The 23,326-nt window shown below is 37.4% G+C and overlaps 1 protein-coding gene across 5 annotated transcripts in view; it reads right to left on the bottom strand.

The window, feature by feature from the left end:
• SLC4A4 (solute carrier family 4 member 4) overlaps positions 1–23,326 on the bottom strand; it is a 385,984-nt gene that overhangs the window by 22,278 nt on the left and 340,380 nt on the right. For 4 of the 5 annotated variants that reach the window (XM_025386053.1, XM_025386055.1, XM_025386056.1 and 1 more), the window contains 4 exons: positions 21,077–21,190; positions 18,882–19,043; positions 7,030–7,208; positions 5,830–5,902 (listed from right to left, as the gene is read on the bottom strand). In XM_025386053.1, the coding sequence (XP_025241838.1) occupies positions 5,830–5,902; positions 7,030–7,208; positions 18,882–19,043; positions 21,077–21,190 (528 nt within the window). The remainder of the gene's footprint in view (positions 1–5,829; positions 5,903–7,029; positions 7,209–18,881; positions 19,044–21,076; positions 21,191–23,326) is intronic. The other variant, XM_025386057.1, reaches the window with a different exon arrangement.

The raw sequence follows: 23,326 nt of genomic DNA on the forward strand, positions 1-23,326 counted from the left end.
TCAACCATAGAAAACTAGTTAGAATTCCTGCAGTAGTTACTTTTTAATCTGGGTAAAGCATTTGTCTAGCTTGAAAGAAAGCTACCACAAAGGGACCATCCCTGGCCTCATCCCCACCCCTCAGCTAGGCTTAGCTAAATGTTTTTTCTAATGTGGTTCTAATGTCAAAGTGAAGGACACTTTTGCCTTGGTGCTTAGGTCCATTCTCTGTGAATTTATGATTACAGATATCACCAAATCTACAACAAAATAAAGTCAGAAGGTGTCAGTAACACAGAATGGCATGGGTTGTGGGTAGAAAAATAGCTTTAGGTAGGAAGATGTTTTTTAAACAGTTATTCTTTGTCGAAAAGGAAATAATACATATAAAGAAGGCTATTAAGTTGACTTTGGGCCAATTTCAAAGTCATAAAAATATATCTTTTGAAGTTTGCTATTTTCCTTATGATAATGCAACACCTCATTAAAAATCTTCCAGTATGGAAACTTTGATGAAACTTGACAGAATTATTGGGTTAGAGGATACTTTTTATTGGATTTAGTTCATGAGTCACAGGAGGTCAGTCTTTAAAAATTCATCACAAAATAATCATTTCTTGTAATAGAAATTTCTCAAAGGAGGAAAGAGAAGATGCATTTTAAGAAGATGGAACTCCATCTTAAGTTAAACCAGTATAATTTACATAATAATAATAGGTAGATATTTTTACAAAGCAAGACAGGAATAATTAAAACATAAACAGCACAAAGCATACCAGGCTTACAGGCATATCAAGAATTGCCAAATGATAAAATTATGTAAAGGAAATTTTATAGATAACCATTCATACCCAGAAAGCACAAAAGTAAATTATAAATAAGATTACCATACATGAAATCAAGTATTGCTCCTACAAGCCGATGGAATAATTGAGATAAAATCAAAATAGCAGTTAACATATTCAGACCATGTCACCAAATTTTTCAAATTCTGGTGAACACAGTTCTACTCTTTCTCACTTATACCTCCCTTTGATGTGCTGATAGTATTTGAATATTCCCAGAAGAGTCAACGAGAAAGGGTAAATTTTAAAATAAGGGTAGAGAGCAGTTGTGCAACCAGAATTAGGTAGGACAGTGAGATCTTCTAGCAGAGTAATGGTCACTAGGTGTGTGTGTGTGCACGCGCACGCGTGCATGCATATGTGTGTGTGTGTGTGTGTGCGCGCACACATGTGAATGTACAACCCAGAATGAGATCCTGATTAAGAGCATGGGCACACAAGTCAGACAGGCCTACTTTCAAATTCTGGCCCTACCACTTCTGTAACATTGAGAAAATTATTAACTTTTCTTATCCTCAGTATTCTCATTCAAAGAGGGTATGATAAAGACTATATCACATAAAATATGTAGTCCAGGGCCTGGTTCTGAATAGATGATAAATGATAAAGGGGTTATTAATGTCATAATCGTCACGAGGACCTGACTGGCAAGTTGAGAAGCCTGCAATTGCCCAGCAGAACTCTCTTTGGTCCTGAGTGGTCAGGGTGGAAAATGGCAGGAGTACAGACCACAAAAATGGTTGCAAAGGTCAGACTCAAAGCCCTGGTTTTATTTAAGTTCTATTACATTGCCCTTTCAGCAATGACAACTATATTCAGAAACATGTTATTCAAATAATATCTTAATTCCCTTAAATCTTGACAATCTAAGCTGATAAGGAAGTACTGACTTGCAATCTGGTTTCTAGTCATTGAAGAAACTGGAATGAGGTATGATGAGGAGTTTGTGAAAATGCTGTATTTATCTGCACATGAGAGGATTAGAAGTTGGATCAAAGAAGCTGGAGAAGATCATCTCATGGAAAATGAAAGTGAATGAGTTCTTTGAGAGCAAGTACTATGTTTTCTTTTAAATGGTTGTAAACCCTGAGGGTTATGAGATTGGCTTTCATGTCAGAACTGCCTGAATTCACATTTTCACTCTATTATTTATGAACTTTGTGACCTGGTAAGTCATTAATAAATTTTCTTATCTGTAAAATAGAGACAATTTTTTTGTAGGTGTCATTCATTGAAGGACTAAATTTTAAAAATCTGTGCTGAGCCCTTAATCAAATGCCAAGCTCAATAAATGGCAGCTACTATTATCATCATCATCATCACCATCACCATCATCTCCACCATTTTGCTTTATTTCCCTGGCACTGAACAAACAGACATATTGTGGCATATTGTAGAAGCTCAACAAACATTTTCCAAATACAAATTAAATGCTCTCCTGATTTTAGAACACTAAACAAATATTAAAGATAAATTTGACTACTCCTAATTAACTTGAAATAAACTATTTCAAGCAAGGGCAACAAAAGTAGCAGTGAACTTCACTTGATTCTTATTTCTTCAGACTTGCCAGAAAAATGGGAAAAGTAAGCGCAAGGAAGTGCCTTTCATCTTTTTGATGCTCTTTAGCCTCCTCTGGTTTCCCCATACAGAATATTCACTTACCAGGCAATATTTCTGTTGCAGAAACACAGAACTAAGCTGTTTAACCAGCTATGGACGCCAGTTATTCTTCCTTCCCAACAGTTCAGTACCGAATCAGCTGTTACATTCAGTGCTTTGAGGCATGTATGACTGTTGCTGGCTAGGGTCAATGGGGTATCCTCGTGAACCTAAAATTGTAATTCCTTACATTCTTCTACATAAAAGAGCTCAGCAAAGAGATCAAAATAAAAAATGAAAAACTTCATGTTCAAAGTAAGCTTGCATAAACAGGCAGGAGAAACAACTTGCTACACTGCTTAATGCATGAAAGAAAATTACTAGGATCATCTGAGACCATCAAACTTGTGAGGGAGGTATGGAGTTTGCAGAAATGGTGTTGAGCCATTTCATTTTAAAAAGTAAAAGTAACACATTTCTCTTTTCCCATTCATTTGATCTGCCCTTTCAAAGACAGACTCTTAAGTAAAATTATTCTCTTAAGTTGTCCTCTAGTTCTCTTAAAAAACACATAGTCACAAAGGGGAGGAAAAAAGGTTCCCTACTCCAGCATAACCCCTGACACCACTTTCTGTGTGAATTCTACGGTTAATTGTTAATCTTGACTCTTACTTAGTCATAACTTAGGTTTTAGTTAAACTGTACCCTCAATATCTGCTTCTTCCTGTATTGACTTTTCAAATGAGCTAACAAGGGATTTGTGATAAACGCACATAACTTACCAAACCTCAATGGTACATGATCTGAAAGTAGCTGACTTTATCAGGAGTTGTGATTCCAGAAGGAATAGCCTAACTTACTGAAGTAAGGGATCACAACTGGGAATCCTTATTTTATTCTTGTTGTTTTTAAGTATAGGTTTTGTACAGTATGCTATAAACTATGTTGCCAAAACAATTTCATTTCCCACCTTTTGGGGAAAACCTTGCTTAACAAAAACGTTTGCTGGACTGCATTTTTCATTTATTCTTACAATGTCTCTTTGGGTTAACGCAAAATTGCCAGGTGGAAATAGTCACAATCATGGACACTAGCAGCTGAATGAGGGTGAGCCCAGGTATGGGTTAATTAAGGAAGGTCAAAGGAAAAGAAAGCTCCTGCTCACTGATCTTTTACAGCTCTCTGCCTTGCCTTCTTTCTCTGCATTCTAATCTCTTTCTGTAAATACTAAGGCACTTTGCCTATCAGGGGTGAAAAGAATCATTGTAAAGAACAAAAGAACTTTCAGCTTTAACTCCTCTGCAGCCATATTTGGGTGCAGGGTGAGAAAATGGTTAGGAAGAGGCATTGTTGAAAATGTAAGTCTTGCATCTCTCCTAAAAATAGTAATTATACAGTTTCTGTTCTCTGTGTCCCCTTGGAATCATCCATGATTACTCAACTGTCAGATTCTCTAGGAATAAAGCCAATCTGCTATAACGTATACACACAAAAGGAACTTTTAAACACATCTGACTTTTTTGAATTACGATTTTATACTGTATTAATGAAAAGAAATACTATAAAAATAAAAGAAAAATGGGGGACGTGATGAGTAAATTAGAACTGATGATAAGATTTCTGCCCATTTCTCCCTCATCAATGACTGAGCACAAAGAGAGCTCATAAAAGAAACTCCGCAGCTGCTCGAAGTGAGCCCACCTTCAAGGAACCCACAGGGAAAATTCATTTCTAGGAGAGCCTCTCACAACATGGGTTCATAATTGTCTGCAATGAACTCTCTAAAAATGATCTCACTGGATGAGGTTCCATTGCTTAAAAGGTAACGCTGTCATTAGGCTTTCCACCAGCTGATGTGCTGGTGCCTATAGGATAACGGAGGAACATAAAGCATTTGGCAGCAGATTCGATGCTGTGAAAGTCACCACACCTTCACACCTATCCCATAACTTGCTTTGCACTGGCAAAGGTGACAAAAGGTTTCCCTCTGTCCCTGCAGAACATAAGCTCTGTACTCTTTTTAAGGCCCTCTGTACCTAGTCAGAAACAACTTTTCTGAGGTTATTTTTAATCTTAACGTCTTGTGTAAGATGAGATACATATTCCTCATGAATCCAGTCAGAAATTAATTAAACCAGTTAATTGACATTGTGGAAACCAAGGAAAAAAGATGAATAATTACATATTTTAACTGTTTAACAAGTATTTTGTGCACACAGTCTAAACCCCCTGAAGGCCATCTTAGTCTTATTTATAGGTCAAAGATATTACAGTTCCACTTGCCTCAACTGCATCTGACTGGCAACGGACATAAAATTTGCTAATTTTAGAGAAACAGAGGGCTTTTGCTTTTCACTTTTTGTACTTCTATATTGTTTGAATTCTTCAGAAGATTGTACTGCTCCACTACTTATGTAATTAAATGAACATTTTAAAAGTCTTTAAAATTAAAATTGTTTAAAAATAAACATTTTAAGAGAAAATTTGTTAGGATATCATTAGCAGTGGTTGTTTATAGCTGTTAGGTCCACGGGTGACTTTCATGCTTTGTACTGTGGTACAAAGCATAAGATACAAATTATCAATAATTCACAAGCATGTTTATATGATTGAAAAAAATAAAATGTTTGCATCACAGAAGAAAACTGGAAGCTTCATGAAGAGGTATACACTAACTTTCATTAGTTTTTTTTCCTACTTCTTAATAGGTTTTCACATACAGTTTCCATTTATCTATCTAGGCAGATATCCAACCCATTAATAAACCTATATATTGACTCCTAATTTTCTAAACAAGCTATATCATAGAATTTTTCTTCTTCAAAAGTTCATTTCTAAAGCTTTCTAATTATGAGTCAGTAATTTTACTCTGATTCACCTTTGTGAATTATGAGGTCATCTGATTCAAATAAAATAGAAACAAAGTAATAATTAACAATAGTCGAAAAATTTCAAAATGGTCATCCTGCATCACTCATGTTATTTAGGAGTCTAATGAGGGAAGAGGGACAAGATTTGGATACAAGCAAATGGAAGGTGATAGAAGAAAGAATGTATAAAAGATAAGGAGAATAAAAAATATCTGTGTGGAGGAGGGGGATAAGATCAGTCTAATTCAATTGCATGAAACTGTTTTCACAGATCAGAAAGTTTGGATATTGTTAATTTAATACAGTTCAATCAAGTAACTGCAAAACTAAGGATAAGGGAGGGGATGAAAGACTGAGAAGGAAATCAAGACAAAAGCTATTTAAAGCCCTCTTTCTACTTGACCCCTGCTTCAGTGTGTTACAGAACTGATGAGAATCTTGCAAATATCTCATAAGGAATTTCACTCTTCACATGTCCAATTATATGTCAGTGTTCTGAGAAGAAGGAAGAGATGAATGTTTCACATATTTACCTTCAAGATGGGAGCCATAAAGACTGACAGACCAGTCAGAATAAACACAAGGGTTCCAGTGACTCTTTGTTCCCTGAAACCAAATCAAAAGATTACCAATCTACCTCTTGTCTTCATAAACATGCGCTTGTCTTTTCACCTTCAAAAAAAAACAACTACACATTGACAAAATCAGTGTTTGGCTAAAGCAACAAAGGTGTTGGTATCATGTAATTAGTACCTCAAGGATGGTGTATAAACTCAACATAACTATTAAAAAAAATCTTAAAGTGATTGCAATATGTGATTTGAATTCATGAAGAAAGAAGTAATCCTGTTAAATCTTTTGCTCCTTTTAGAATCAAGAAAGAAAAATCACTTGCTCTTGGTCCATCAGTTACTGGCCTCTTTGAAGACCTTATTTTTTAAAGCAATTTATCCTCTTGTGTAATTACCCTTACACCTTCTTTCATAGGAGACAGATATTACATTGTCCCATATTCTAATTAACAAACAGCTCAAGGAAATTTCATTAGCACAATAAATCACATCAGTCTAATTTCCAAATCTACAACAACAAAAGTACTTTTCAACAAATATAATTCCCATCCTACACCCCCTCCCCCACCCCCCAAAAAAGAATCACCCACTGTTTTGGTGTGGGAAACGATGGCTCTGTCATGTGAGCTACCCAAGCACTTATGAGCAGAGTTTGCAGTAAAAAGTGCTCAGCAGAGTATACAAACCTTCTACTCCTGTCCTTCACAGCTACCCAAATTGACCAGTTGGAGGTTAAAGTTGTTCAGTGTTTATGGGGACAGAAAATGAATTGGAAAATAACAATACCTTTCCCTTTACAGAATCTTAAAAGTCATAAGCAGACTCAAGAGTTTTAGGGCCTTCACACATGACTGTGATACAGTAAACACTGCAGCACCAAAATTACCTGCATGTTGAGGAAAAAAAGTACTCTGGTTGTGTTTTTATGTTGCAACATTTAGCCTTTTGGAAATCCATGAAAATGATATATCATGAGGAGTAAACTAAAAAAATCCCTGAAACCTCTGATGAAAATTTAGTCCTTTCTGGAACAAAAAAATATAGGAATAAATTAATCATCACAAGCCCTGTCTCCTCCAAATCTGTCCATTTCCTTAAGATTGCCACATAGATGTGTGCACAGCGTGTTCTGGGGAGTCATTTTCCTCTGAGTTAACACACCTCACTCCTAGAAACTTTGGTTGTTCTCCAGGTGCAGAAGTCTCTGTCTCCATCTTCAAACTGTCGATGTGAGCAATGGAGATGACTGTAGCAGCTACATACCACGGAAGAGCCATGAGGGAGCATATCACCATGAGGATGGCCACCCAAAAGAGATCCAAGTGATACCCTGCTCCTTTCTGTAGAAAGAGATAACAAAACCATGTGAAGAAAAGACTCATATTCGCTATCTAGTCATATTTCCAGAGGGGAATTAAGATGACCAAAGGAAACCGACTTACTTTGCTTGGTAAGTCAAACTCCTTGAAGCAAGGGACTTTATCTTCTTTGTATTATTCCCCCTAGCAATTAAACATACAGCTGCCTCTTACAGCTGCTATGTTAGAGACCTTCTCTACTATAGCGTTGAATAATTGTCTAAGACTTAAGTCAAAGATACACTTATTATTTGTTTATTCCTAACCTCTCTGTATACAATTTTCTAATCAGAACAATGGAGATATATATGCCCACTCCATAGAGGAATTAAGACCATTCACTGAAGTAACAGAGGCAAAGCATCTTGTAGCAATTTAAACCGCAGTTGTTAATGTCATAGGTGCTTGATAAACGGTGATAGCGGCAGTAGTGGTACTGGCTGTTGTTGTTAAGATAAACATAATAAGCACCTTGAAAGCAGGCACCCTGCCTTCTCTGCTGGACAGCACTGAGTAGTATGCTGTTCATCAACTTACATAAGTATCCGAAAGCAAGATTGAGAAGGTATGTAGGCCATTTCTCAGCTTTCATAATATATGAAAGTAAATGTTTAACAATCTATTATATGTCATCATTAAGGTAATAAACACTCCCTTAATCAGAATAGGCCGATTTCAAACATTGCCCAATGGTCACAATAACATTCACTGACTGGAAGAGCAGACAATGTAACAAAAGGTCTAGCTTTTTTACTCATGAAATAAATATTGTTAAATGTGTCCGCAATGTTATTCTATGGTTCTATTTCTTTGCTCTATTTATGAAGAAATCAAATACTTGATACCCCTACGGAGCCTGAGAAAATAGAGCAGTTCATTTTCACAGCATGGAAGCAGCAGTGCCAAGAGCCAGAACATGACCAATCCAAGGAATAAAGAGGCTGGTTTTAAAAAATGAGGATGTGATTTACACTAGGAACCTGGTGACTGTTATCATTCAGATCTTGTTACAGTTCGTCACAACACTGCTCTCTTCTCACTGAAATGCCAAGATTTCACCCCTGGCTCGCACACATGGATCTAATCATGTTCTGAGAACTCATCACAGGCAAGCGGAGCTGGTACAAGAAAGAAAAGCATATATTCACCTAGCCCAGGCTTGGCTAAATACAAAAATCTACTTGGGATTATGAATAAAGGTTAATATATATTCATAAAACCAGTTATTTTCAGGAAGGTATAATAGCTTGAATTGAGAGTGGTGTAAGGCAGAGGAAAGGAGGGCAGAGGTGGGATGAGCTGAAATAAATTTGTTCAATAATGACTAATGCGGTGAATACCATGATATATCTGAGATTTCAGTCATTCATTCTTTCAATGAATATTGACTGACAACTTAGTACCATGCTGGTGACACATCTGTGAATAAAACAGACAAAAAATCTTGCCCTCATGGAGTTTCCATTCCACTGAGGGAGACAACAATGAATACCATAAAAAAGTAAAATATGCAGCATCTCACATAGTAATAAGTACTATGGAGAACTATCAGAACCTAGGCTTGTAGGATGAGTGTAATGGGAAACCACTGGAGGGTTTGAAATGGAGGAGGGTCACAGTTTGCTTATGTTCTAAACACACTGGCTGCTGTGTTAGGTAAATAGGGAAAGGATAGTAAGACTACATAACCATTGGAAGAAATCGTGATGATTAGAACCAGAGTGGTGGCAGTGAAGACGGTAAGAAGCGGTTGGGTTCTGGCTATACCTTAAGGTGGAGCCTACAGCATTTTCTCCCTCCTGCCTGTTTGTGTGTCTAGAACCTCACTATGGAGCATTCATGATCTGGCCTCTGTTCACATCTGCAGCCTCATCTTTCATCTCTCTCCAGATTGGATCCTGTGCCACCACCACTTTCAACTACCTGCAATGCCTCATATGTGTTTCTTTCACTGATACCTTTTGTGTGCTTGCCCACATAGCCTCCTCTACCCAGAATAACCTCTACTCTTCCTTTGTTCTTTCTCTCGCTCAGTCCTATTTATCCTTAAGACTTAAATTAACCCTCACCTTTTCTGGTAGGTTTTCCTGCCTCAACCTAGGTGAGATAAGTAAGTCAAGTTGGGTTAGTTCTCCTCCTTTATGTTTCCCTGTTTTTCATTTTACGCCTTCCTCTATCACAGCCCTCATCACACCAATTCTGAAATTATATATGTATTCATCTGTTTTTGACATTAGAATGTAAGTAACATGAGGACCTGGACTGTATCTTTTTTTCTCTGTATTCTGAATACCTTAGCAGAGTACATGATGCACAGCTGATTCTCAATAAATGTTTATTTTTAGAAAAGGACAAATAGCATGCATATACTCCCCTTATTGGCAACTGTAAACTCTTATTTAGCCATGAAAAAAATATAAAACTTTATTGTTAATTTGCAGACATGAGAAACATTTGTGGGGAGGGAAAAAGGAGAAAAACAGTAGAGACATCACAGAATTTTTAAGCCCTCTTTAGACTAAATCACTGAAGTCCATATTAGAAGTACCAGCAGGGTACTAATGAGTAGAATCCACAAATCTTGTTACCAAAAAACCTGTAGTAACCTAAGGATATGCACACTAGCCAAATGAATGGGTCAAAAGAATAGCTTATGTAAAAAAAAGTCACCCATGTTACCCTGAGTCATCTCGATGCTTTCTGGATCTATTTTAACTAAAACAAGTTTGAGTTATATATGTTGAAGACTAGCAAAAAGGGCCCATATGAAAGAGGGTGAAATGAAGATTTTAGATGATGGACTATAAAGGTAACTATATATAACCATCAGAATAAACAAAGGTTCTGAGATAAAATAATTACAGAGAGATAAGTACTCTGCTCCCCTTGACACCACTGTTTTGAGATCGAGAATATCCTGGCTAACACGGTGAAACCCCATCTCTACTAAAGAAATACAAAAAAAAAAAAAAAAAAAAAACTAGCCGGGCGAGGTGGCTGGCACCTGTAGTCCCAGCTACTCAGAAGGCTGAGACAGGAGAATGGCATAAACCCGGGAGGCGGAACTTGCAGTGAGCCGAGATCCGGCCACTGCACTCCAGCCTGGGCGACAGAGCGAGACTCCGTCTCAAAAAAAAAAAAAAGTCTTCCTTCTCCTCAACCACAGTGGACTTCTTTATGTTCTTAAGGGGAAGGGAAAATGACCAATGTGACCTGAAGGCCCTACCTGGTCTGCCTCTACCTCCCCTCCAGCCTCAACTCTCTCATTGCAGCCACACAGGATTATTTCAATCACCTGTTCTCACCAGGTACCTCCTTTTGTAGGGCCTATGCATACACAGTGATTTCTTTGGGTGTCCGAAATAGTCTTCCCACCCAGCCTCATTTAGCTAATTCTTGCTAACATTTTAGGTCTCAATATAAGTGCCATCACATTAGGGAACTCCCTGCACCCTCTCAACACACCATCTCCTTCTCCTTCACGACATCAGCCACATTTGCAGTGCCACATTCTGCATAATTATGTGAATTGTGCCTCTCTCTCTCATAGTTCCATGAGGACAGGAACCATGTATGTTTTTGTTCACCATCAAACTAGCACATGGCACAGCGTGTACCACAGAGTGGATACTCTAGATAAATGTTTGATGGACAAATGAATAAATGCTAATTCACTCATTCAATGGCACTCTGCTAGACCCTAGAGGTAAAATTATAAATAATACACAGTCCTTCCCTCCAGTGGTTTACTTTAATGGTAGAGCTGGTCAAAACAACACGTGTTTATAAAACCAGTATCAAAGTACAAGTGAATTCAGGGTACTGAGAAAGCATCCAGGAGGGGTACCCAACTCAGCACAAAGTCAGGGATGGTTTGCATGGGGGGTAGTATTTAGGTTGAGTTCTAAAATATGAGCCATCACCAGCTCAGAGATAAGAAGTAGGTGAAAAACTATGCAAAGCAAGTTGCCATTCTAAGAAAATGAAATAAATTTGCTGCACAGAAGAAGATGGCTAGAGAAGTTAAGAACTTTTATGTTTTGCTAAAGGCTTTGGAATTTTTTATCACAAGAGCAATGGAAAGTCACTGAAGGGTTTTAGGCAGGCAAGTGATATAATCAGATTTCTATTTAGAAGGATGGCTCTGTTGGGACTATAAATGGTATATTGAGAGTGGTCAAGATTAGAGGCAGAGGACAGACACGACAACACTGTCATAATCCAGGCTTGAGAAGATGCAGTTTAAACCAAAGGAACAACATTGAGGAGAGTTTATGGACAACGAGGTCAAAGAGAAAAAAGTGATAAATTTATTTTGTCAAATTTCAACATGCAAGGCTTACCATGTCTAGTAGAGTGTCCAACACACGCTAAACTCTGGAGACACATTTGTTGAACAGAATGGTAAAAGCTATGCTTCAAATTCATGTTGCCCCAAACTATTGCCATGAGACCCAAGAAGCAAACGGTTATGTCAGAGAAGTTGTTTCTGCAAAACCACCTATATATGTATAAAAACAAGCCACTTCTAAGATGTCCCTTTGAGTTAAAAGTATCTGAATGACTAGATTTGAATGGAATAAAAATAATATTCAAATACTGGTCCTTTTTATATAAAGAATACTGCAAGAAATATGGAAAACAGTATTTTTCAAAAATAACATATGAAACTTTTTATCTGTTCTGTACTCCTCCTCCCCACTGCCATTACCTTTTTCAGATTTTCATCCTTTCTCTCCTGGATTATGCAGCAGCCTCTTCCCACCCACCTTCCCCTTCCACTCAGCTCCCCCCACCCACCTCCACTCTTGCTCCTCCCCCATCCATCCTCACTGCTGCCAGACTGAGTGTTTCAAATGCAATTCTGACCCATCAAGCCCAAGCTGGATGTTGCTGAATAGGGGAGGCCACAGGCAGATGAGAAGGCTGAAGAATACAAAGACTCCCTTTCCATGCTCCTACATCTAAAACTCTGAGGAGGCCCTCAAGGATTCCAGAATCTCTACCAATCCCTAAATGTGCCTTGCACATTCTGTGCTCCTGCACTTTCCTATGTGTCACTCTTTGAATTGGGATTCTGCTTCTACTCCTTGACATTTGTTTAAAGTCATTCTCTCCTTTCAGTGCTCCATGCAAATTCCCCTTCTTCCTTCACACCATCCAGCAACCAACCCTCAGCCCTCAATGCTGCTCTCACCACAAACGTCCCTGTTTTTCTCTTGTCCCTGACAACCCACTCTCCTCACGAACGAATCTTTTTTAAAAATCGAAATCATTATATGCCACTTCCCTGTTTAAAGTGATTCCTGTTTCACTTAGAATGAAAAACTAAACGCTGTAAAATTATCTTTAAGTTTCTACATCAGAGCCTCCTCCCAGAACTATTTTGCGCCTGTCTCCACTCCCAAGGGACATTTGGCAATGCCTGAAGACATTTTTGGTTGTCACAGCTGGAGGGTGTAAACGCCTCTACTGGTGAGAGACTAGAGATGCTGATAAACAGCCTACAATGCACAGGAAAGCTACCACCAACAAAAAATAATGTCCAACTGTCAATAATGCTGAAGTTCAGCAACTTTGTTCCATGTGACCTGGCCCCATTAACTTTGACCTCATCTAAATGAATTAATTCCCCAAGTTTCAGTCACAATGGCCTATTATATGTTTCTCAATACGCCAAGCTCCTTCCCACCCTGGGCCTTTTGCATTTGCTCATATCTTTGGATGGGAAATGATTCTTTAATAAATATTCATTGAACACCTATCCTGTGCTAGTAGGCTCTGTGTTAGATAAAACAACAAATAAGACAGAAACTTGCCCTCTTAGAGTTTACAGATCATTAATTGAGGGCAGACATGAAAACAAATAATTTAATGTACATGCAAGGTACAAGGCACAAATAAAGGCATGGTCAATTCCAACCTTGGTGTTGTAATAGACAGGTGGTGAATAGGGAAAATCCATTAAACTCCTTCAGGGCACAGACTGCAATGTAGAACCATTTTTATCTTCAACATCTAACACAAGTGTTCCATACCTAGCAAGCACTCAATAAATGCTCAAAAGGTTAAATATGCCCTTTAAAGTTTAAAAGACTTCTTGTTTCCATGAATACAAACCAAACGGTTGTTCTATTTTCTGAAACTGGAGATTATTTTAAGTACAAGGAGAGAAAGTGAAACTTTATTTCCTTTTGAAATTGTATATGCTTTACTAATACAGAGTAGAAATCGTTTAGGAATAAATCCACAGAAATCAAAATCTATGAAAGAAAAAGACTAGCCTAGCAGCCTACAGTTTACATGTGGTACATAGTTGATAACAAAGGAGAGGTGAGGAGCAGTACACACTAGGACATGCAGGGACACAGAATAGACATTCATGCTAGGGGCCCACAAAGATCCAGACAATATGCTCATTTATGGGGACATTAAGAGCCATGACATGGCACCTCCCACCAAGGAGCTCAGAATTGAAGAAGGGGACACAGACTTGTACACAAATTATAACGCACTCTGAATAGAGATTCAAAGAGGTTTGGAAACGATAATAAAAAGTACAGATAATGAAGTGTTTAACTATGTCTAGAGTAAATTCACAAAAACTCCCTGCAGTGATGACATCTAAACAGGGCTTTGACCAACATAAGCACACACTTTGAGAAGTGGAGAGTTTACATGTTTTGCAGTTATCATCTCTCGCACACAGAGTAACAACTGAGAGCCATGTCGGCCAAAGAGAATACAATTCTCCAACATGTATTTATTGAGTCTACCATATGAAACAGGTGGGCCACATGAGAGCTGAAAAGAGGAATAAAACTGGTCCTGACCTTGAAAACAAAAAGAGATAAGGTAATTATACAAAATAGATACTGTAAAAGACATACGTGACTTGTGCCACAGAGTAATACAAATATACTAAGAGCAAAAACAAGAGAAATATAAATTACATTAAAGGTGAACGCTACACTGAGAAGTTTTTGTATTTGAATTATCTTAAAGGATGGAGAGGATTTTGAAAAACAGCAATCATTAGGAAGTAGGGAGAAGAGCTTTCTGGCTGGAGTACCTAGCAGAAGAAACCGTCAGGCTTAAGGAAACCTCCACTGTTCATTTGACTAGAGCACTGGCTAGCATTTGAAGAAAGCCATTTTAAATTTAGCTTGCGGTCCTCTGGCAAAGAGTCTTAAAACCCAGGCTAGGGCAAATGGAAGTTCTTTGAGAGGTAAAGATTTAAAGGGGCCAAAGTGAGAAAGTTTAAAAACACAGGACTGACATACAAGAACAGCACTTTTTAAAAAATGAATGCTTTTGGAATGCAGCAAGGAAGATTGGTTATTAACCCATGGCTAACCCTTTAGAAGAGTGTAGGTACAAAATAAAAGGACTGAGTCTATAGGGTTATGAGAGTAGAAACAGAAAGGAAAAATGAAAATAGGGCAAAAATAGGAATTTGGGAGTTATCAAAAAAGAACACCCTCAAATTAAGGGTTTTACCATAAAAGATATCAGAGCAAATTGGTTGTCACAACCACCTCATATCTATTTCTAGATAGCTATCCTAAATTATTTCTCCCTCCTACACCCAATCTATAACACTCTTGAAATCACTTTCCTTGTGAGAAGTATCCCTGGCTTTGCAGTATGAAGCTCAGAATCTATTCCTGCTTCTGCCAATGACTCAGGGAATGACCTTAAAGAAGTCGTGACCTTGCTGACCCTGGCTTGCTTTTGAGCACTCTGCAGAGCTAATGCAGGGCATAACCAACCAAAATAATGGCCAAAGAAAGCCAAGTGCCTTGGCGTTCCTACATCAATACTGAGCTGTTCAGCAGAGTGGAAAGGTGGATCCCATCCCAAGCAGAACAGACAGCCAGAGCTACTTGACCGGAAGCCAAAGCAAATGCCACCCAAAAACATGCTGTTTTTAATATCACAATGCTTCCATCTCTCTCAGTTTCAGCTTTCTCTTTTGAATCAATTTCATAGCAGTTAAGGCCCTTTAGAATTTTAGACAGAATCTCCAGTGTTCACATTCCACAGCTCTCCTTTCCTAACAAAATATGAGCAAAACAGTTTTCAGAGTGAGAAGCCTTTGATTCATGATGAAATGGTCACTGGTATCATTAGATTTGTGACAAAAGACTGACATACCTATTCCATAACTCTCATTATTCAAAAGAATGATTTCAAGTGGCAATTCCGAAGGTGATGAAAACTTATTTTTTATTTATTCAACTCTTATTTTAAGAGGCAAACCCTAATAAAGCTTGATTTTCTAATGTTTTCTACTGAGAATAAGGGAAAAAAGTTCTGTATTTTATCATTCCTAAACTTCTGAAATTCTAAATTCTGAATTTTATCAATAAGAAAACATAGTGAGTAAAAATTTGTAGGCATTTATTTACCTCCAAAGACACAGAGTAAATCTAGCCAACTGTAGATCGTAATTAAGAATTTGTTTGCAAATTTTTTCAGAATAAAAATGTATTAGTCAACATCCATTTCAAGGCTTTGGTAAACTAAACCAACATCAAAAACCCTCTCAATACAGAACATCTGAAAATGCTCAAAAAGACACAGAAAATATATTTCAGAAACTATGGCTTATCCACTAGAAAGAGGAACAATTGGATACAAAAAACAATAGCCACGTGAAGAAGCAAATCCTTGGAGTCAGCAAGCCCTGGAGCCTGGAACTGCCCTGAGAGACACTGTGCCAATCCTTGGAGGCTTAGGGCCTGAATTAGAATGACCATCTGAACTCTTGGGACAGAGACCAATTATCGGGCTCTGTGGGAGAGGGCAAAGATGGGAGATACCACCCAAAATAAAACTAGTACACTCTAAACATGGCATACTCAGTTGGCCAATCAAAAAAAAAAAAATACCCCACAGAGAAAGATAGTGAGAACACATGCCTCTCTCAGCCTTGCCATTGGGTATAATGCCAAAAGAAGGGAAAAGAAAGAAAGAATCTCCCAGGATAGGGATATTCCTAACCACAAATCTACAATTGGGTTTAGAGCTGGAATTCACATTATCTCTGTGACCTCGAAATTCCTAAGCCAAACTTCTTGTAGCTTAAAGTTATCTGGCCTTTTATAAATTAGTCTTGGGCTTCTCTCTCTCTCTCTGTCTCTCTGTCTCTCTCTCTCCTCTCCCTCTCTCTCTCTATATATATATATACAATATCAAAATTATATCTCCTCAAGCTTCTAGATCCAATGGCCAATTTAAAGGAAGCACAGAGGACAAAAGAATATGCTTAAATGGGCCAGGCGTGGTGGCTCATGCCTGTAATTCCAGCACTTTGGAAGGTCAAGGAGGGCAGATCACGAGGTCGGGAGTACAAGACCAGCCTGACCAACATGGTGAAACCCTGTCTCTACCAAAAATACAAAAATTAGCTAGCATGGTAGCATGCCCCTGTAATCCCAGCTACTCGGGAGGCTGAGGCAGGAGAATCACTTGAACCCGGGAGGCAGAAGTTGGAGTGAGCCGAGATCACACCACTGCACTCTAGCCTGGGTGACAGAGCGAGACTCCATCTCAAAAAAAAAAAAAAAAAAAAAAGAATATGCTTAAATGATACCATGGGGAAGCAATTACCAAGATCTAGACTATGGCAAATTTTTTTGGTACAAATGTAGATTTTATTTTCCAAAAATGGCTGGAAAATATCTCCTATCTTATATGATTTTCTACAATACGACCTTGCCATTCCCCCATTAAAAAGAAGATTCCCCCCTCATCCCCTTGAATGAAGGCTGCCCCTATGACTATTTTGACCCATTGACTATGGCAAAGTAAAGAAGTAAAGCTGTGCCAGTTGCAGATATAACCATTTAATGGCCTAGCATCTTTCACTTCTTAAATAAGTCAGCTGCCATGTAACAAGTGCAAATAACCCCACATCACCAGAATGTGAGAAGCTCAATGATTTTAGAATTAAGAAAAGTATTTCAGAGCAGTACAATATCTACTCATGGCAGGAGTGGGCATGGGGGAAAGTCACTTTAATGTAATTTTGCAATTGAATTCACAACTTTTTCTTTCATCATAAGTGAAAACCACTTGGTTTCCTTTGGGAGCACTGATTTCCTGGAGAGATCTGTTCTTTAGGGACAGTCGAGTTTTTTGTTTGTTTTTTTGGTTTTATGTTTTTGTTTTTGCTCTTTTTTTTTTTTTTACTCCCCATATTAGAGGGGAGCATACCTCACTTGTTTTCATGCTTCTGTGAACTGTCTTGTACTGAAGCCCAGTTACTCTTCATTCTGCCCTTCCACATCACTAAATATGCTGACCTCCAGGACAGTTACATACTTTCACTTATGGTTTCAGTAACTTTCCCATGATGTTCTTCTCTACCATACTCTGCTACTTTCCAATCATGTCAATATTGAGGCAGGTGATACTTTCAGTACACCAGACTCACGTTACTCTAACTTACAAGTGTTGATGACGTCATCGTCAACTTGCTTCAGGAGCTAGCCACATGCTTTGGACCAGTTCATCAATCTCAGCCTTCTCTCCTTCCAAACTCTCAAAATCTAAACATCTTTTCTTTGACCAAAGCCTTTAATTTTCTTCTCCTGGTCTTATTATTTTGGGATTTACTCCTTTCTTACCATGATCCACAGCTTTTTAAGTTCTCCCTACTTGGATAGTTTATCAGAATCCTCCTCATCTCTCTCATTCCTCTACTCAATGGGTTTCTATAGTCAGCCAATTCTTTATATTTCCTGAATATTTTTCCTGCTATACCTACTGTGCTGGACTCTATTCTTAGTAATATCCTCTCCTTCTGGGTAACAGACTCTAATGCATTAACATGCTTCCCTCATATGGTGGTTATGAAAAGTTAATGAGTTAACATATAATACAAAGTGCTTAGAAGATGGCCTGGCTTATAGTAGCCATCCACTAAATAACAGCCCTTATCATTGTTACCATTCATATCTCACTTCTTCAAATGGTATTGTAAAAATTCATTGCAACTAAAAAAGTCACTAGAGCTGGAAAAACATTATATAAAGTAAGAGCATTTTAGGCAGCTCTCTTGAAAGATATCCCAGACCACTGAGGCATTTTCTTTAGAGTCATAACAAAGTTAATAACTGATTTTTTAAATGTACAAAATAAAGTATTTTTCTCCATACTTTATTGTTAATAACATACTGACACAAGTAAGTGAAGACAAAAAGCAAGAATGCATACCAGCAGCTTACAACCATGAACTATCTGAATAATCTTTAAGAATAAACCTGAGTTGATTTAAGAGAAGGCAGATGCTCAGTATAAATTAATTAAATCTTTGATTGTCATTCTCTTTATTGAGGATATTTACTCCACTAAAATCAGATATAGGATGACTGTGGCTAAGTAGTAAATTATGTTTATATTCTTTCTGCGCTGGTGAAAGAAATATGATTTGAAACCTTTTTTTTCAGATTTAAATGAGCTCTCCCTAAAGTGCTACACTGAAGACATGTGCCAATACAAAGTGATCTCTGGTTCTGCGGACTTGTAAGGAACATTAGCTATAGTAACTCCCAACAAAGCTTCCTTGGTTTTTAATCAATTAGTGTTTTCAAGTACTAAAAAAAAAAAAAAGTAGAAGGCAATGACAGACATATAACAGACACTTACCTTGAGTTTATGTTCTTTTCTGTTTACAATCACAGCTGTAATTTGTTGGTCCATGAAAATCAGTATAGTGACCAACAAAGCCGGGATAGCAGCGGCAAGGCACACCCACCAGGGGTTTTCTCCAAACGGTGGAACAAACCAACCTCGGTTTGGACTTGTTGGCTTGAAAAAGACAGAGGACATTTTTCAGAAAATTATCAAGTTAATATATACTATTTGGTGAAAAATCAATGGGAAGACATGCTATTATATTTGGATAACCAACATATTGAGAAATATAAACAGTTTTGAGCTGCAGAATGAAGATTATTCACCAAAACCCTCCCAAAGGATGTTATTTTTGAGAAATTCTTTAAAGAAAGGAGAGAAAGAATATGAGCCATTGGAAAAGAAGTGAATGGCATTTTGTGCATTTGGGATGTTTAAGATAAGGACTCAAAATGGAAGAAACTGATTTAAGTTTAAAGAGTAGCCAGAAGAAAACTCCAAATGTAACATTCAGTAAAATGGTAGCAAGAAATTACCAAATCACCATGAATTTTGTTCATGGGTTTTAGCAATTATAATGAAGTTGTTTATACTATTGCCAAATTTTAATAGCTTCATAATATATATAAAAAGTCATAACTGTTTTTATATAAGTGAACTAATGTAAAAATTCTGGTCTCTTATTTTACATATGAAATAATGATCTATAATAACTGGGTAAATTTTAGGAAATGTCACAAAAAACTGGAAAGAATTGCCATTTTTGCAGTTCTTAGACTGTTTTCCATCAATAGATCATGTATGTCTACTCCAGAACTACAGAAAAAAAGTGTTTCCTATGCTTTTCCTTACTTTCAACAATGCAAATAAAAAAACTAAAATAGAATGCTGTGAATTATTTTCTCCATATTTGCTGTCAAGAAAGTCTCATTTCTCTTCTGAGGATATTCCCATCATCTGTCTCATAATTCTGTCACTGAATCTAACCTCATTTTACTACAATTAGCAGATGTGAGCTTGTTAGGGAAAAAAATTTGTCTTACTCATCAATGCATTTCAAATTTCCAGTTTAGAGCCTGACTCAATATTCAATAAATATTAACTCAAATGAATTAATGATTGAATGGATGAGAACTTATCTTTACTAATGAATATGTGATAGCAGAGATAATTCAAAAAATAATGTGTATTATAACATATATATCCTTCCTCATTAAGTAGTTATTAATCTAAAACTGCAACTGGCTTAATAATTCTTAGCAAATATATGATCTCAGTAGTGGAGGGAATGAGGATTATTTTAGAAAACAGATAAAAGGCTTGTAATGAAAAATGTAATTAAAATATTAGCTAGGAATATGTTTAGGAATGACTGGAATGTAAATTTTATCCATTACCTGCACATATCAATAGGTTCGTAAGTGAAGTAATTGTTATATCTACCTTGTAATAATTACAATTCGCCATATATATATATGTCATATATATATATGCATGTGGTAGGTAGTTTCATAGTATGAAAAGAGTATTAGACTAGGCGTCTAGAGGCTTGGGTTCTAACTTCACACCTTGACATTACTAGTTCCATAATCTTAGGCATTTTACTTAATTCTTTGAGCTTCAATCTTAATGTTATAAAATCAGGATGATGACCAGCCTGGGCAATACAGTGAGACCTTGTCTCTATAAAACATTAAAAAATTAGCTGGGGGTGGTGCATGTGCCTATAATCCCAGCTACTTGGGAAGATAATGTGGGGGGATTCTTTGAGCCTGGGAGGCAGAAGTTGCAGTGAGCTGAGATTGCACCACCACACTCCAGCCTAGGCAACACAGCAAGGCCCTGTCTCAAAAAAGAAAAAATCAGGAGGATGATAGCTACATTATATACTTCCCAGAGTCATTATATAGATCAATGTAATAAGGCATATAAAATATTTTGGATATTTAAAAAAATTCTAAAACTATAAGGCAGAGTTTATAATAGTACTATCAGTTGTTTTAAATAAAAACCCTAGTCTTGACATTTAATTGTAGTGAAGATATTAAACTACATGTCTATATGAGACTAAAAGGGACTGATTTTGAAAAAAAAAAAAAAAAAGGATAATTGTACAAAACTAACTCAAAGGGACACACAATAAACTAGAATGGGGGAAAGAAAGAAAAAGAGTTCCAGGAATGACCAAAAGACAGACATTCACCTACCTTGAACTCACTTGGCACAATTAGTTTCGGAGTGTCCACGCCTACCAGGGCATCTATTACACAAAAGATGAGAATGGACAAGATAATGGCAAAATCACTGATCAGTTTTCTTGCCTGGAAAAATAAAAAAGAAACCAGGAACCATTTAGCACCAGATACATACATTTGTTTGTGTTTGAACTGAATGAAGAATTTTGTATTTGCTAATAGTTTATAGTAACAGCTTCATTAACCAATTGAAGGAGGTATCAGAGTGCAGAAAGATAATTTTTAAAATTGTTTTTGTATTAGTATATCACCTGGCTAGATATAATGTAATCCCAAAGAACAGATTGCTCGCTCTCTCTCTCTCTCTCTCTCTCTCTCTGTGTGTGTGTATGTAGACAGGGAGAGCAATCAAATATAACATATCCCTGAAATACTGTATAAACTCATCCTGCTTGCAACATGGTCACCTGCATAAGAATGAAAACTAAGTATATATTATAAAAATCGGCACAACAACATAGAAATTCTGTGTTATTTGGGAGGCAGCACTGTGAGTACAGAGTAAGATAAATCTCATAAGACAGCCTGAAAACACCAAGAATCTAGCATGGAAGGGCTTAGAAGTTCCTGTCCCTTGGGTGAAGTAAATATCAAGACCTCAAAGTAACGTCAAGTGATGAAAGATGGAAATGTCACAGCTGCACTAGTTTTGTCAAATAAAATATTTCTCAATCCAGGTTAGCACTTAAAGTCTCACATATGTGGAACATCTCTCCTCTACCACTTCTTGCGTGTGACTGCCATTATCTGCTAACCCTCCAAATTCCTAAGTACCTCCCTCTGGTCAGGACAAGGTCTGGGCTTTAAGGAATACAGCATTAAACTAAGACCGTTCCCATGAAGTGGGTGAAAAATGGCCATTTGCAAGTTGGTAAGGGGAGCATAGTACCATTTGGTTTCTTGAGATTGTTCTGTAGTCTCTAGTGGCACTAATGAGGATTAAGGGCATTACCAGAGCACAGATATCTGAGTTTCCCATATGGTGGATACACATGTTAGCACATAATTTAATCATTCAACAAGAATCTACTTAGTTCCTAATAATTTTCTTGGTGCTAAGGATACCACAGTAAACAAAACCGATACAATTCACGTCCCCATGAAGCTCATAGCCAAGTTATATACAAGGAAGCCTGCTCCTATATAAAACCAAGGTTGATTCAGAGGTTATGAAGTTATCTCAGGGTGAGCAGTCAGTTTCTGATGCTGCTGGATGAAGGAAGGGAGATCAGTGATGGGGTGAGTGGATGCACTGTTCTGAAGACAAAGGATTTCTTGAAAGGGAATAGTATTACTGCAGCCAGGTAGTCAACAGAAACTAAAATGAGAAATGAAAATTACGTGGCAGGGTGGGTAAGGTAAAGGCCCTAGTGTTCAATGCTTGACCTTTATCAGGTGTCAGGAGCCTGATACTAACTAGTGACAGGATCAGAGTTGTTCCTTTCGGCCTGGGGTTCCTTTCTTTCTCAGAGGGCTAGATTTGCTAGGGTTAGCTTTCTTGAAAAGTATATACTGAGGAAGAGAAGGCCAGCCTTTTGGGGGCAACTTAACATCAATTATACACAATAATGTTAAGAACCGATAGATGGCAGGGATCAATTTCGGTAGACAATATAGTACGGCAGTTGGGAGCACAACTACTATTGGAACTCCTGCACCCTTATTTCCTATTTGTAAATACTTACCCTTTCTTAGCTTCAATTACTTTACCTGCAAAACATAGCCAAAATAATCCCTACAACTTCATTGGTTTGTTATCAGAATTAAATAAGAAAAGCCATGAAAGTGCTTAACAGTATTGCCTGGAACATAATAAACTCTCCTAATATAAGTTAATTATTGTTATTTCAAGTTCTAGAAGCTCTCATGACTGCAGAGACCACTGGAATACCTAAATGATCTACCGTCAGGAGGTCTTTGAAATGAAACTTCAAATCCAAGAAATAAAAAATAAAAAGCCCATTAGTAACATAGAACTGCCACTGAGAGCTAATTTTGGTTAGAAGTATCTGGAATCACAGCAAAAAAAGGATGTTTCTCAGGGGCTCAATATTGGAGGAAACTCATTTATTAAGTTTTGTGCAAGTAGCGTTGACACTGGCAGTTCAGTGTGGTCTGGCAAAAGATGGTCCTATGAAGCAGTTCAGGACTACGTTAGGAAGTTATAAACACCCCTCTAGACTAGTGGGTCATAAATCACTG

Source organism: Theropithecus gelada, chromosome 5 (genome assembly GCF_003255815.1).
Source record: "Theropithecus gelada isolate Dixy chromosome 5, Tgel_1.0, whole genome shotgun sequence".
Taxonomy (NCBI): domain Eukaryota; kingdom Metazoa; phylum Chordata; class Mammalia; order Primates; family Cercopithecidae; genus Theropithecus; species Theropithecus gelada.